The sequence below is a fragment of the Penaeus chinensis genome, chromosome 2 (assembly GCF_019202785.1).
Source record: "Penaeus chinensis breed Huanghai No. 1 chromosome 2, ASM1920278v2, whole genome shotgun sequence".
Taxonomy (NCBI): Eukaryota; Metazoa; Arthropoda; class Malacostraca; order Decapoda; family Penaeidae; genus Penaeus; species Penaeus chinensis.
In genome coordinates, this window is record NC_061820.1 from 1,283,633 (window position 1) to 1,297,137 (window position 13,505).

Consider the following 13,505-nt stretch of genomic DNA (forward strand, 5'->3'; position numbering starts at 1 on the left):
AAAGATCATTTTAAGCCTTTTATTTAAGTATTGTGTACTGATATAAGTAATATAGACCACATTTTTGATGCACATGCATTATATCATTTTATTAAAAGCAAAATGGTCTAAAAGTGAAGAATACCTTTTTCTCTTGCTCTCCTGTAAAATAGCCACACTGCAACATGCTCCAGTATCTTCACATCTTAATGCTTGTCACTCATAATGTGATATATTAAAATATATTAGGATGAAGGACCAGGCCACTTGCAAGCTGAGTGTAATTTTGATCTGTAAAGTTGACATATGTTTATTGCATAAAAGATGTAAACAAGGTTGGAGAATACTGAAGTGAACTAGCAATGTCAGTATTATGTATGTATAGATTGGTGTCCATACTTATTGCACATACATATATTTTGATACAGGAAAACTAACTTTGGCCTCTTAACCCAACCACCTCAGATTTACGGTCTGTCCCCTGTTGTCTTGCGTGCCTTTTGTTACAGCTAGCTAGGAGTCTCTCAGTAGGCCCCTGTGACCAATCCTGATTTCCCCACTCCTTGAATTGGCGTGGAAATGTTTTTTTCTTTTTAATGCAATTGATATCAGTGTTGTTGATGTTATTGATGTTATGATTAAATTATTTAAATCTTGGTAACATTTAACTTAACAAAAAAATACAAAAGACCTTTCCAAAAGTCAAGGAAATGGATAAACAATAACTGACTCCTTGGTGATTAAGCACTTGTAGAGCCATCTATGTGTAAATACAATAAATAAACTTGTATTACAGTGGGCATGGCATGTATTCTTCCCATCTGTGCTGATTGGGTTAAGCTTCTCAGAAACAAACTGTTTCATTTTGGGTGATTCTCTCCGGCAACAGTGATAGGATGCTTGACAAGATTGGATGCATATTGCTCGGAGAAAATGGGTGGGAATTTTTTTGTGGGATATAAACTACTTTTACCCTTGTGAGATCTACCAGCCTAAGGGTCAGCTGTAAACAAATTATTATTATATGGCCCTCACCTCATAGAAACTGTACTTTGAATTTCACAGTACAGATCATTGATTATGATCACTTTATTTTTTAGATTATATATTTATTTTTGTTTTATCATGTATTTATTTTATTATTCAAAATTCACTTTTATTTACTTTTATCACAAGCAGGAATGAATGAAAATCAAACCACTTTACATTGTTGACATTAGCCAGTCATTGAATGTTTCAAAAGATAGATTTTCAACACTAAGAGTCATTTCTGCCTTGATTTTTAAAATTTGAGTGAAACTGTAGTTGAATCTTAACTTTAACAAGTACTTTTATTTAGTAAGTACTTTTTAGTTCTTTATGGTGTCTTTGCCAGTTTCCTGTCTGATAGTGTAAGCTAATGTTGCATATTTCTTCTGTAAAGCAATATATGGATGAATAAATTAATAAATTTGCAAGGAGACAAAGCCATTTTATCCATTCTATTTGTAATTCATTTATGAGATTCCACCTGAATGATGTCAGTGCTGTTTACATTCACCAGTTTGGGTATGTGCTCACGACATTTTAGGTTCCTCCCTCTATATTTGTCCTCATCTTTCCAGTCACAGCAGTTTTCTCATTGCTGTGGTTTTGCAGACCTCAAAGTGCTATGCCACAGCATGACTGAGCTTTTACATTTTCATGATTTAAATATTGAATTTGTCTTTATTCTTTTTTCATACTTAAAGGTTAAAGGTTTACAATTGCGGTACAATAGTCTGTTGAGTGAGACTGTGAACAGAAATATGTATTTTTTAAGCTGACAAAAACTATTTGCATGAATACATTCATACACAACCCACTACTGATAACTTGAAATTATCCTTCACTTTTAAAATATAGCTAAAGAAATAAAAAGAGAGAGAGAGAAAGAAAAAAGAAAAATACTGGAACCATAAGGAAACCATTTTTGCTATTGCTACATGGTAGTTTGAATTTCACATGCATTGAATGCATACAACACTTCCTCTGTTAAATGTCACATCAGAGGAATTTAAAGATACTCTTGAATTCCAAAAATCACAAGATTTACTGTCCATGTACCTGTTATGTAAACATCTAGGTTTCGTCTTTTCACCTGAAAAATGTCTGTCACTCACATTATATTATTATCCTTTCAGGTGGATGGAAAAACAATAAAGGCACAGATCTGGGATACTGCAGGCCAAGAGCGGTATCGAGCCATCACTTCAGCTTACTATAGGGGTGCTGTGGGTGCTTTACTGGTATATGATATTGCCAAGCTACTCACTTACACTAATGTAGAACGTTGGCTGAAAGAGCTCAGAGATCATGCAGATCAGAATATTGTCATCATGCTTGTAGGTAAGCTGTATGTTTTCACACTGTGTACCTGGATGGTCATGAGCTGGGAAATAGTGTGGAAAAGCTTTCAGGGATTTATTTATTAAGGGGGGGGCTTTTGTGTGTGGTTCTTTCGATTATTTGGATGAAGGTGAGACAGGTTAAAGGATAGAAATAAAGTGTATATTTGTGTATGAAAATTTCTTTTACCAGATATAATTTTAGAAGTGCATCTCTTTTACTTCTTCTTTTAATGTGTTTTTCCAAGATTTCATGTAATTAAGTAATCTGGAAATGACAGTCACTACAGAGCTATTGAGATGGTTTTCTTGTTACATGCAATTGGGAATTTGATATGAGTGTTTTTTTACTAAAAGGAGAAGGAAAATTAATTTGAAACCTAATAGTAAGTCAATTGAAGGTCTTCATTGTTTTATTTTCTAATGGGAATGGTGGGAATTCTTAGCATCACACTACAACAACTTGCATCTGGTTGCAGGTAACAAATCTGACTTGCGTCACCTGCGGTCAGTTCCCACAGAAGAGGCCAAGGCATTTGCAGAAAAGGAGGGACTGTCCTTCATTGAGACCTCGGCTCTTGACTCCACTAATGTAGAGACGGCCTTCCATAACATTCTTACAGGTAGGTGCACAGGACGGTAGGAGAGTGACGTACTGTCTTGGTTACTTGGTACGATATCCTATAACATGTGAATGTTACTTTGAGTGTATTTTGTAGTTTTTGGATTGATATAACAATTATGCATCTTTTTTTCTTTTTTTTTTATCCTAATATTGTTACAGTTGTTAATGTTATTCATTTTATTTGTTTACTACTTTTCTAACAAGAAGACATTTGCTGAGTTTGCTTTATGAGTTTTGCATTTGTACTGTTTTTGTCCAAATTATTCATAACTCATTTTAGAAGAGCATTGACTATAGTTTTTTGAATGAATTGACCTAGCAGTCTTGAATGATATTTTTTAAGTGATACATGAATGCCTTGTTTAGCTTTTACAGAAAGACTGAAGATGCATTTTGATAAATATAGGGAACAATTTTTAGCAGAGGAAAACTGTAGCTCTTGATAATTGCCTTAAGAGACTTGTGTTATTAGCCATAGATGAAAGAGGCTGCTGTGAATTTGATAAAAGTTATTTTTATCAACAAAGAAGACAATGCTGAGGTCACTTGAAGTGTTTGTTGCACATGACCAAGCATTGGTTAAGGCCATGGCAAGACACCACATAGAACAGTCATTATGAGCTGTTTAATCTAGATCAGTATGTTGGGGACAATTTAGCATCTTTTGAATGGAATTTTTTTGTGATTATTTTTCCTTTTGGTTGATATTTATTTACACATTTCCATATTTATTTATTTATTTGCTTTTTTTTTTTTTTTTTTTTTCCGATGGTTTGTTTTCCTGTCCTGTGTTTATTTAAAGAAAACAAATATTATACAGAAGTGTTTACACAAAGTATAAGTATTAACCATACTATGTATTAGTACTTTTCCATTGAATTTGTGCAAACTTTAACTTCTTCATGATTTAATGTTTATATCCATATTTCCAATAAATCCTGCAATATAACTTTCTTAATGTTAAAATTCCTTTTGCAGGAGTAAACTAGGGATGATATTTTAAACAACTCCAGTGCATGTTACAAAGATTTTGACAGATTACCTTGTAAAATTGTCATGCAAATATTACTGGGTATATATTGCTTAGAAATATTATAAATGTCAGATACCTTTGCCTGAGCAGTACAGCCAAATCCATGTCACAAATGCAAAGACTTGATGAACTTGAACTTTTTAACATCCATAAATGGTGACGATAGATGAGCAAATTGAATAAGATCACATTTCAGGATATGACTAACTGTACTATCCTGTTCCTTAAAATGGTTTGTACGTCAACATTTCTATTACCACCACCACCTTCCTACTCCTCCTCTTCCTCCTCTTCTCCTTCCCCTTCCCCCTCTTCTCCTTCCCCTTCCCCCTCTTCTCCTTCCCCTTCCCCCTCTTCTCCTTCCCCTTCCCCCTCTTCTCCTTCCCCTTCCCCCTCTTCTCCTTCCCCTTCCCCCTCTTCTCCTTCCCCTTCCCCCTCTTCTCCTTCCCCTTCCCCTTCCCCTTCCCCTTCCCCTTCCCCTTCCCCTTCCCTTTCCCCCTCTTCTCCTTCCCCTTCCCCCTCTTCTCCTTCTCCTTCCCCCTCTCGATCCCCTTCCCCTTCCCCTTCCTCTTCTCCTTCCCCTTCCCCCTCTTCTCCTTCCCCTTCCCCCTCTCCTTCCCCTTCCCCTTCCCCTTCCCCTTCCCCTTCCCCTTCCCCTTCCCTTTCCCCCTCTTCTCCTTCCCCTTCTCCTTCCCCTTCCCCCTCTTCTCCTTCCCTCCCCCTCTTCTCCTTCCCCTTCCCCCTCTTCTCCTTCCCCTTCCCCTTCCCCTTCCCCTTCCCCTTCCCCTTCCCCCTCTTCTCCTTCTCCTTCCCCTTCTCCTTCCCCTTCCCCCCCCATTATCTCATTCTTATACTCTTCCTATTCCTTCCTCTTTTTGCTGGTCCTCCTCCTCCTCCTTTTCCTCCTCCTCCTCCTCCTCCTCCTCCTCCTCTGCCTCTCCTTTTCTCTCTTCCTCCTTTCCTCTCCTCTCTCCTCCTCTCCTTTCCTTCTTGTTTCATTTCCTCTCCTCTCCTCCTCATCCTCCTACTACTCCTCCTCCTACTCCTACTCCTACTCCTACTCCTACTCCTACTCTGCCTCTTCTTTCCCCCCTCCTCCTTTGTCTCTCCTTCCTCCTCCTCTTCCTCTTCCTCTCCTTTCCTCTTCTCCTCTTTTCCTTTTCCATCCACCTTTGCTTCTCCTTTAATTCTCCTCCTTCCTTCCTCCTCCTCCTCCTTGTCCTCCTCCTCCTCCTCCTCCTCCTCCTCTCCTCACATTCTATCCCATCCCATCCCATCCTCACTCCTACTCCCCCTCTCCCCCTCCTTTCCTTTTTTTTCTCCATTTCAATCTTTGTGTATATCTCCATCTCCTCATTACATGTTTTGGACTTGTCTTGAAGAAGAAATGCATCCTCTGCAGTTCTCTTCAAATGATTTGTTCTTCCATAAAGTAAAATAAGGAAAATTGTAGCCATAAGCTAGGTTTTCCCTCTGTATATACCAGATTGTTCAGAGAGATCAGACACAGAGTTCTAAATGGAATTTTCTATTAGGAGATAACATTTTATTTCTAGTACAACTTACTTGTTCTCTTCAGGCCTATAATTATTTGTTAGCATTTTCATTTAATTTTTTTTATTTTTTATTTTCTCTTCCTATTGAAGTTTTATTTTATTTACTCAATATTTATGATTTTGTTATTTCTGCTGCCCTTTTTTTATCATCCCCTTTTAGTGTCTTTCTTGTTGTTGTTTCTGTTGTCAGTTTGATTGTTTTAACATAAGCTAGGTCATAGCCTTTGCCAATACCAGTACTAATAATATTATACAGAATGCTTCATGTTGAGGAACACAGATTTGATAGTTAGGTCGAGTAGGGGTGACAACTTTCAGTACTATTTCCGTGTAACAAAGTGACTTTATGATAATTATTATAGTATGAAATAAAAGATTAATTTTTTGTCATGTTTTCAAAGTGCTTTACCCATTTGATAGTTAGGTCGAGTACGGGTGACAACTTTCAGTACAATGTCCATGTAACAAAGTGACTTAATGATAATTATTATAGTATGAAATAAAAGATCAATTTTTTGTCATGTTTTCAAAGTGCTTTACCCATTTGATAGTTAGGTCGAGTACGGGTGACAACTTTCAGTACAATGTCCATGTAACAAAGTGACTTAATGATAATTATTATAGTATGAAATAAAAGATCAATTTTTTGTCATGTTTTCAAAGTGCTTTACCCATCACTTACCTACCCAGATTTGTAAGCTGCACTATGACAGGTCTGTTTGAAATTGTACAGCCAATATTGATGAAAATATTACTGTTTGTAACAACAAAATTTGTATGAAGCCATATGATGGTAATTTACAAAAAAGTTACCGAAGATGTGAAGTAATAATGGACTTTCCAGCTCACTTCACCCCTGAAGCAAATGGTCTAACAAGATAATGGACATTTTTGTAAGTTATATTGCAATGACTATAGTATGAATGAAAGAGGTTTCTGGAACAGCTAAAAAAAATTCAAATACCAGATTAGCATTAAGTTGCATATTAATTTCAAGTCTTGCTCCATTTTCTTAAGGAAAATATGTTAGATCTTACACTGCTGTTCTGATATATTGCATTTACAATTTTAAATCCTTTGAATAAATTTGTCACTAAACCATGAGAAGTTGTCGGTACCTGGTATCCAATGATAATTATCAGCAGAGCATTTATGCAGCCCATATTTCTAATGTCAAAGTCAAAGTTGCAACAATGAGGACATGTTTGTAGAGAAACATGTGTACTAAACTGGGATGATATGGTAGGGTGGCCACTTCCTTTCTACTCCAATTTTCACTCCAGCGTGTGGCCAGTACTCTCGCACAGCTGAGTTGACAAAGACACGCCGACTGGACACAAACCCAGGAACTCGCTGTTGCAAAGCCAGTGCTCTACCACTGGGCTGTGCCACCCTATTTCTCATGATATTCACTTTATAATCAGTTTCAATTAGTAGTTTCTCCTCTTTCTTGCTAGGTGGTGATATCCAATGGTGTACTGAAACCGAGATATGAGCAGAACACCTGAATTTATTTCTGAATTGCAAGATTTCCTTCAGATGCCCAGAATTATTTTTCGATTCATGCCATCTACCAATTTTTTTCCTGGACATTTTGTATATCCTTTATTTGCATGTACTGGACTATATATACTGCATTGTTATTAGAAGAATATGAAAAACTATTTTGTATGTTATGAGATGTACTTTATTATCAAAGTGATATCTTTCAAAAATAGGAGTGCATCTATAGGCAGATCCATCTTGCAGGTGCCACATACTGCTTTTCACGTAGGCAACTTTCTGTGGCACTTACATGAACTATGACAGCCAAATATTGAATTACATTTGTTATATTGAATAAAAACAAGAGCATAATTTCCTTTTCAAATTTACCAAATTAGTGCCATCATTAGGATTTGTTATCACTGAAGCTCACACTGCTGAAGCTGCTAGCACATTAGTTTTCCTTAGAAAATGTGAGATGCTGAGATTGATTATTAGCAGAATGTGATCCAGTTCTGCAGGTTTATTCAAAAAAGAGTAGGTTAGTGTTTATACACAGTATATCCAAAAGACAAGAAAATGTGCCTTTTGATACTTATTTGAATATTCAATTATCATTCATCTTTTGTGATTTTGCTGTTGCTGCTGCGATTATTTAGGAGAAAGAGCATGAATGATAATCAGAGAGCATTCATTTTTAGCCATCTCTATTTTTTTTTTCTTTCTTTCTTTCTTTTTCTTTTTTTTAAATTTCTCTTCTTTTCTTTTCTTTTAATTTCTCTTCTTTTCTTTTCTTTTAATTTCTCTTTTTTTCTGCTTTTCTCTTTTTTTTCCTTTTTCTTTCTTTCCTTTCTTTCTTTCTTTCCTTTCTTTCTTTCTTTCCTTTCCTTACCTCTCCATTCCTATTCTTTTTTCTTTTCTATTTTTTTCTTTTTTTCAATATCAAACCCTTTGCTACATTCTTGCATGAAGGAAAATTTTGCAACCGTTGCTTTAATAGCCTGTTTCATTTGCAACTAATATTTACTAAAGGAGGAAGAAAAAAGGGGGAAATGAAGAATTCTCTTGAATCTATTTTTTTTCTTTTACTTTTTTTTTTTTTTTTTTTTTTTTTTTTTTTTTTTTTTTTTTTTTTTTTATGGACAGTAACAAGTTAGGGATATTAACCTGATTCTAACAAATGACTAACACATCTCCATTCTTTGCATGCTGGCTAGAAATTTACAGGATTGTCTCCCAGAAGCAAATTCGTGATCCTCATGACCACGATGACAGTCCAACAGCTGATGTTAAGGCTATTCACGTGGAACCAACTGTAAATGCCGAGAGTGTGCGCAGGCAATGTTGTCAACAGTAGGGAGAGACCCATCTCCTCTCGTCTGGAAGTTTGGGCACAGGGTTAGAATTTGGCAGTCATGTCCAGTGAAGAAATTACTGCACTTTTTTCTCTCTCGCTCTCTCTCTCTCTCTCTCTATTTCTCTCTGTCCCATCTGTGTTGAGCACCTTATTTCACCTTGTATCTGCTTGGATTTACACTGTTGGATGGACCAGATGTTGAGAGACTTTTCTAAAGAGACGTACAGTGGCGCACCCTCACAGATATCCTTTATTGGAAAGCGGAAGTTGTTGTTATTTTTTGTTGCTACAAGAAACTTAGGCTGTAAAAGCTGATTTTGTAAACCTTGACACACACCTGTGGCTTTCTTTTGGCAAAATACACTTCTTGCTTTCATATCAACTTCTTGTGATTTGCCTTGTTGCAAAAGAATGGGGTTAACGTGGCATGACCGGATCGCAAAAGTATCAGTTGATTTTTCTTTTCTTTTCTTTTCTCTTTTCTTTCCATTGTAAGTAAAGGATAAACATCCAGAAAGATAAGAGCGAAAAGTGCTGTGCTGTAAAACGCATGACAGTTTCAAGAATACAATGCTGCGGAATCTTATTGGTGTTGGTTTTCTCATTGAATTTCCTCTGGCATGGATTTAAAGTTTTTTTTTTTTTTTTCCTCCCCCCAATACTAGACATTGCAGAACCTTGAGGAAGTCAGTGTGCATTGCATAATGGAGACAGTATATATATAAAAAAAAGGCATTTGTTGAAATCTGTTTTAAGGGAGAAAGAGGCAAGGAAGGAGTTGTGTTGGGTTTTTGTTGTTCATTGCTTCGCTGAGTCAGCCAAGCAGTTGATCTAGCATGCTTGCCTTTGTTATAGAACTAGCATGGCAGTGGCATTATATATTTTTTTAGATGATTATTGTCTTATTATTTACATATATATTTTTTTTACATTATATATATATATATATATATATATATATATATATATATATATTTATATATTTACATATTTATATATTTATATATTTATATAATATATATATTTACATATTTATATATTTATATATTTATATAATATATATATTATATATATTATATATATATACTGTATATATAGAATATATATATATATATATATATATATATATATATATATATTTTTTTTTTTTTTTTTTTTTTTTTTTTTTTTGGCATGTAACAGATTTTATGTAATTTGCTGTCCAGCTAGCTTGGCTTGGAGTATTTTGCATGGCATGGCTACTATGCTTTTATGTTTTTTATTCATACTCTGTGATATTTGGAATAGAATTTATATAATAAAGGGAAAAAACAGAATATTTTATTATTTAAGGTAATTCTATATTTTGATGCAGATATTTTATTGTTATTATTAGTACTAGTATCATCAAAATTGCTTGAGATAAAGTATAGGTTTTCAGAGGAATCTCTATATTCATAGCCCTCTTTTACCCAGGCATACCTCCTAAAAATGATCCAATCCTCCTTGCAGAAATCTACCGCATCGTGTCGAGGCAGCAACTCCCCGAAAGTGGTACCATGGAACCCCCGGGCGGCAACTCCTTCACCGTGGAGCCCACCGAGCCGCCAAGTGGATCCTCCTCCAACAACTGCTGCGCCCGCTAACCCTCTCATCTCTCCATCTCTGCCCACAAACCCCTAGCTCCGTTCCGTCTGTTCCCATTGCCACCACCACCACCTCCCTCTCCTACACCACCTGTATTAAGTTTATATATATATATCTTCACACACAAACACACACACACACAAACACACATGCCCACACACCCACACACCCACACACCCACACACCCACACACCCACACCCCCACACCCACACTCATCACTCAAAAGACAGTCACAGGTTTGGTGGATGACAGTGATTGGTGGCAGGGGTTTTAAGGTTGATTTTGAGGACATGGAAATACTGTTAGCTCACCCTTAATGCATTCTCTGTTTGTCCTGTTCTCCACCAATCTACTACATAATCAGCAATCTCTGCTGCTCCGGCCCAATGCTCCCAGGGTTTGCATTAGCATGAATGTGCTAAGAAGTAATATCATAATCTGCCAAGGGAGAATTGGTAATAAGGACATGTGTGATTGATAAGAATATGTATTTACTCTTTCACTACAACAATTTTTTTTTTTTTTTTTCTTTCTTTTTCTTTTTTTGTCCTGTTGAGAAAAATAGGACTAAAAACATATGAAGTAGGTTTGCCATATCTCTCTGTTTTTGTGCAGATGAACATAATGTGCACATAGAAGTATGGATTGCTGTATCATTGTTACTATATTCATTATACTTTTTTCCATTTTTTCCTAGAGGTACCTTGACTTGTTATTTGTAAATTGTTTGATAGGAAGGTATTAAGGCTGCAAAACAACAGTTATGTTATCAGTTGGGGACGAACCATTAAAAAGTACTCGTATTCACTTTGATTGATTTTTGTCATCATTATTATTTAGTTTCGTATTTGGCCACTCTTTATATTTTTTTAATTGCAAGCACCAACACACCTATACCATGTATTGTACTATGATATGCAGAAAGCTTTTTTGCTTTCAGTCTAGCCGTCTTAAGATGTTCGTAGTTCTGAAGTGAAGAAATGTGTCTTAATTCCATTTTTAAGGGACACTTCCCACCTTAAATTTCACTGGGTCGTCCTTTAGAGAAAAAAAAGGAAAAAAAAAAAAAGATTGTAAAGTTTACCTCAGCCTGTCAGATGTTTCTCATTTTGAAGCCACGAAACCATATTCATATCATATAAACTGGTTGAAAGACACTTTAACAGAGAAAGAACTTTATTGGCTGCCTTATCTCCCTGTCAGTGATACCCAGTAGTGATTATTGCATTATGAAGTGTGAGATGTGATTGATTGGTGTGAAAAATACACCTCATATTAGCTTTAGGATAAGTAGGATTTTTTTTTTTTTTTCCATTTAACTTGGGGGGCATATCCTTGTTGGTCCCTAAGTTTGGCAGGTGAACACCAGTGGGGGAGTATTACTCTTTATCATTATTATTGTCATCTTGTTGTTATTGTATTTATTTTTTATAGATTTTGATGACTTTATTTTATTTTGTGTCTTTTCTACATCTGAACTATATTTTGAGTTGCTACAGCATGTTTTTAAAGTATATTTAAAGTAGTTGATTTGGTAAGAAGAGAGTATTTTAGCAGCCTGCAGACAGTCTTGCTGGGGTTTTATGTACTACAATGTTTGCCAAATATTTAGTTTGTCAAATTTATTATATATTAAATCTCGGTTTCTTGCCACTAAGGCATGCTTTCTTGTACCTTGTGAAAAGCTTTTTTTATACTCTTTTTATGAATTCAACTCCATGCATATATATTTTTTTTTTTATCATTGGTTGATTGTATCTAAATATTTGCTGAATATAAAGCTTTTTGTGCAGAATGTGTAATCTATGGGTGGGTAGGAAAATGTATAATCAAGTGAGTTAACCAAAGTGCTGCTCTCTGTCTGGCGAGCATGGCACAGGGTCACCTTGCAAGTTGAGGGAATATGTTACTGACTATACAGTTTCCCAATGCACCCTTTACCATGCATGTGTGGACACATGATGACATCCAGGTATGTTTAAAACTACCCACCATCCACTGGGAATAGCAGTGTACAGAATTTCATGGCTTTATAGTGTAGTCCTCAGATGTATGGAGGATCATTCAACACTCATCAGGTGAAAGTGCTGTGGTACTAACCCTTGCAAACACGTTCCAATTTTGCTCTATGGGATTTTGCAAACCAAGTGACATCATGGTGGCAAGGAATCTTTCTGAATTTGAAGCAAAGTCAAAGATACTATCATTACTGATATTTTTTATTTGTTTATTATTAAATGCATTAATAGATTTTCCTAAGGAAATTTTTTTTTAGTAATAGGCATTGCATATGTTAGTGAAGAAGTAAGGGTATGTAGACTTTTAAAAAATCCACTTTTCACTGAGCAGAGCAATTCTTAATAATAAATAAACCAATAAATAACGAGTTCTACCATATTCTAAACCAGTTGACAGTGATTGACAGTGATCTCAACTAAGATAAATGATGGATTTAATATCTAGCTTACTTCGTTAGTGTTATATAGCTGAGTGCATATGAAGGTTGTTAATAAATTTTCCTTTAAACACTATTATGGGACAGGAATTAACTTGCAAAGTCTATGTATGTAAAGAAAAGTGGAAAAAAAAAAGTGTTACGGGAATAGATCAGAAAGGTCTGTTTTTATTTCTTTTAATAAGACAATCTCGGTGATTAATGGTGGTACTGAACGTGGACCAGAAATTTTCCTCTTAGTTGAGATGAATGTCAGTGTAGTGAAAGCCGTTGACAGCATTTGGCAGTGGAAGTAGATGTGTTGATGTCTTTCCTGTTGTAAGGGGTGCTTTTCTGAGAGGAGATATAGGATGCCTCTTGAGTTCTATCTGTAGTCTGTTTCCTATGGGTTAATATAATTATAATAATAATTTTGAATAAGTTGTATATGTGCTTGTTAATTTTTTTTTTCTATCTTTCCTTGGTGATTCAAACCCAAATTGCTTATATGATTCAAGGTAAACAATTAAGAGCCACGTAATGAGTGTCTGAGGCACAAGGTCTCAATGAGATAGAAGTGAGTCAGCTGTGGTCATTTATGTAGCTTAAAATGTTTTATCTTGTTTGATATAAATGTGATTGACATGTCAAGTGTAGCCCTGGTTTCACGCTTGCATAGGAAATTTTGTAAAGCAATGTAAAGAAGCACATTATTTGCAATAAAACATGCTAAATATTTACAAACTTTACTACCTTGCTTTTATTATCCTTAACCTACAATCCTTTGGCATTTATAATCCTTTTATTATAGATGCCAAATGGGATACAAACCAAAATGAATGCATATTAATTGCTGGAAGCTACAAATAAGTATGAGGAGTCCTTACTAATGTGCACATTGATCAGAAGCCTCCGGGCTAGTACAGTGGTAACGTGTCGGCCTCTCATCCGAGGGGTCGGCGGTTCGCGCCCCGCCCAGGCGCGAGAAGTTGCAATTGTCGCCTGGAGGTTACTGCTGTGACTGGGCACCACGGCGGGTAAGG

At 35.8% G+C, this 13,505-nt stretch overlaps 1 protein-coding gene across 3 annotated transcripts in view; it reads left to right on the forward strand.

Moving 5' to 3' along the window:
• LOC125029718 (ras-related protein Rab-11A-like) overlaps positions 1-13,211 on the forward strand; it is a 25,027-nt gene extending 11,816 nt beyond the window's left edge. For 2 of the 3 annotated variants that reach the window (XM_047619800.1, XM_047619810.1), the window contains 4 exons: positions 2,142-2,346; positions 2,825-2,968; positions 8,262-8,442; positions 9,893-10,030. In XM_047619800.1, the coding sequence (XP_047475756.1) occupies positions 2,142-2,346; positions 2,825-2,968; positions 8,262-8,401 (489 nt within the window). In that variant the 3' untranslated portion in view covers positions 8,402-8,442; positions 9,893-10,030. Of the gene's footprint in view, positions 1-2,141; positions 2,347-2,824; positions 2,969-8,261; positions 8,443-9,892 lie in introns of all 3 variants that reach the window. The other variant, XM_047619816.1, reaches the window with a different exon arrangement.
• Positions 13,212-13,505: the final 294 nt, after the last annotated feature.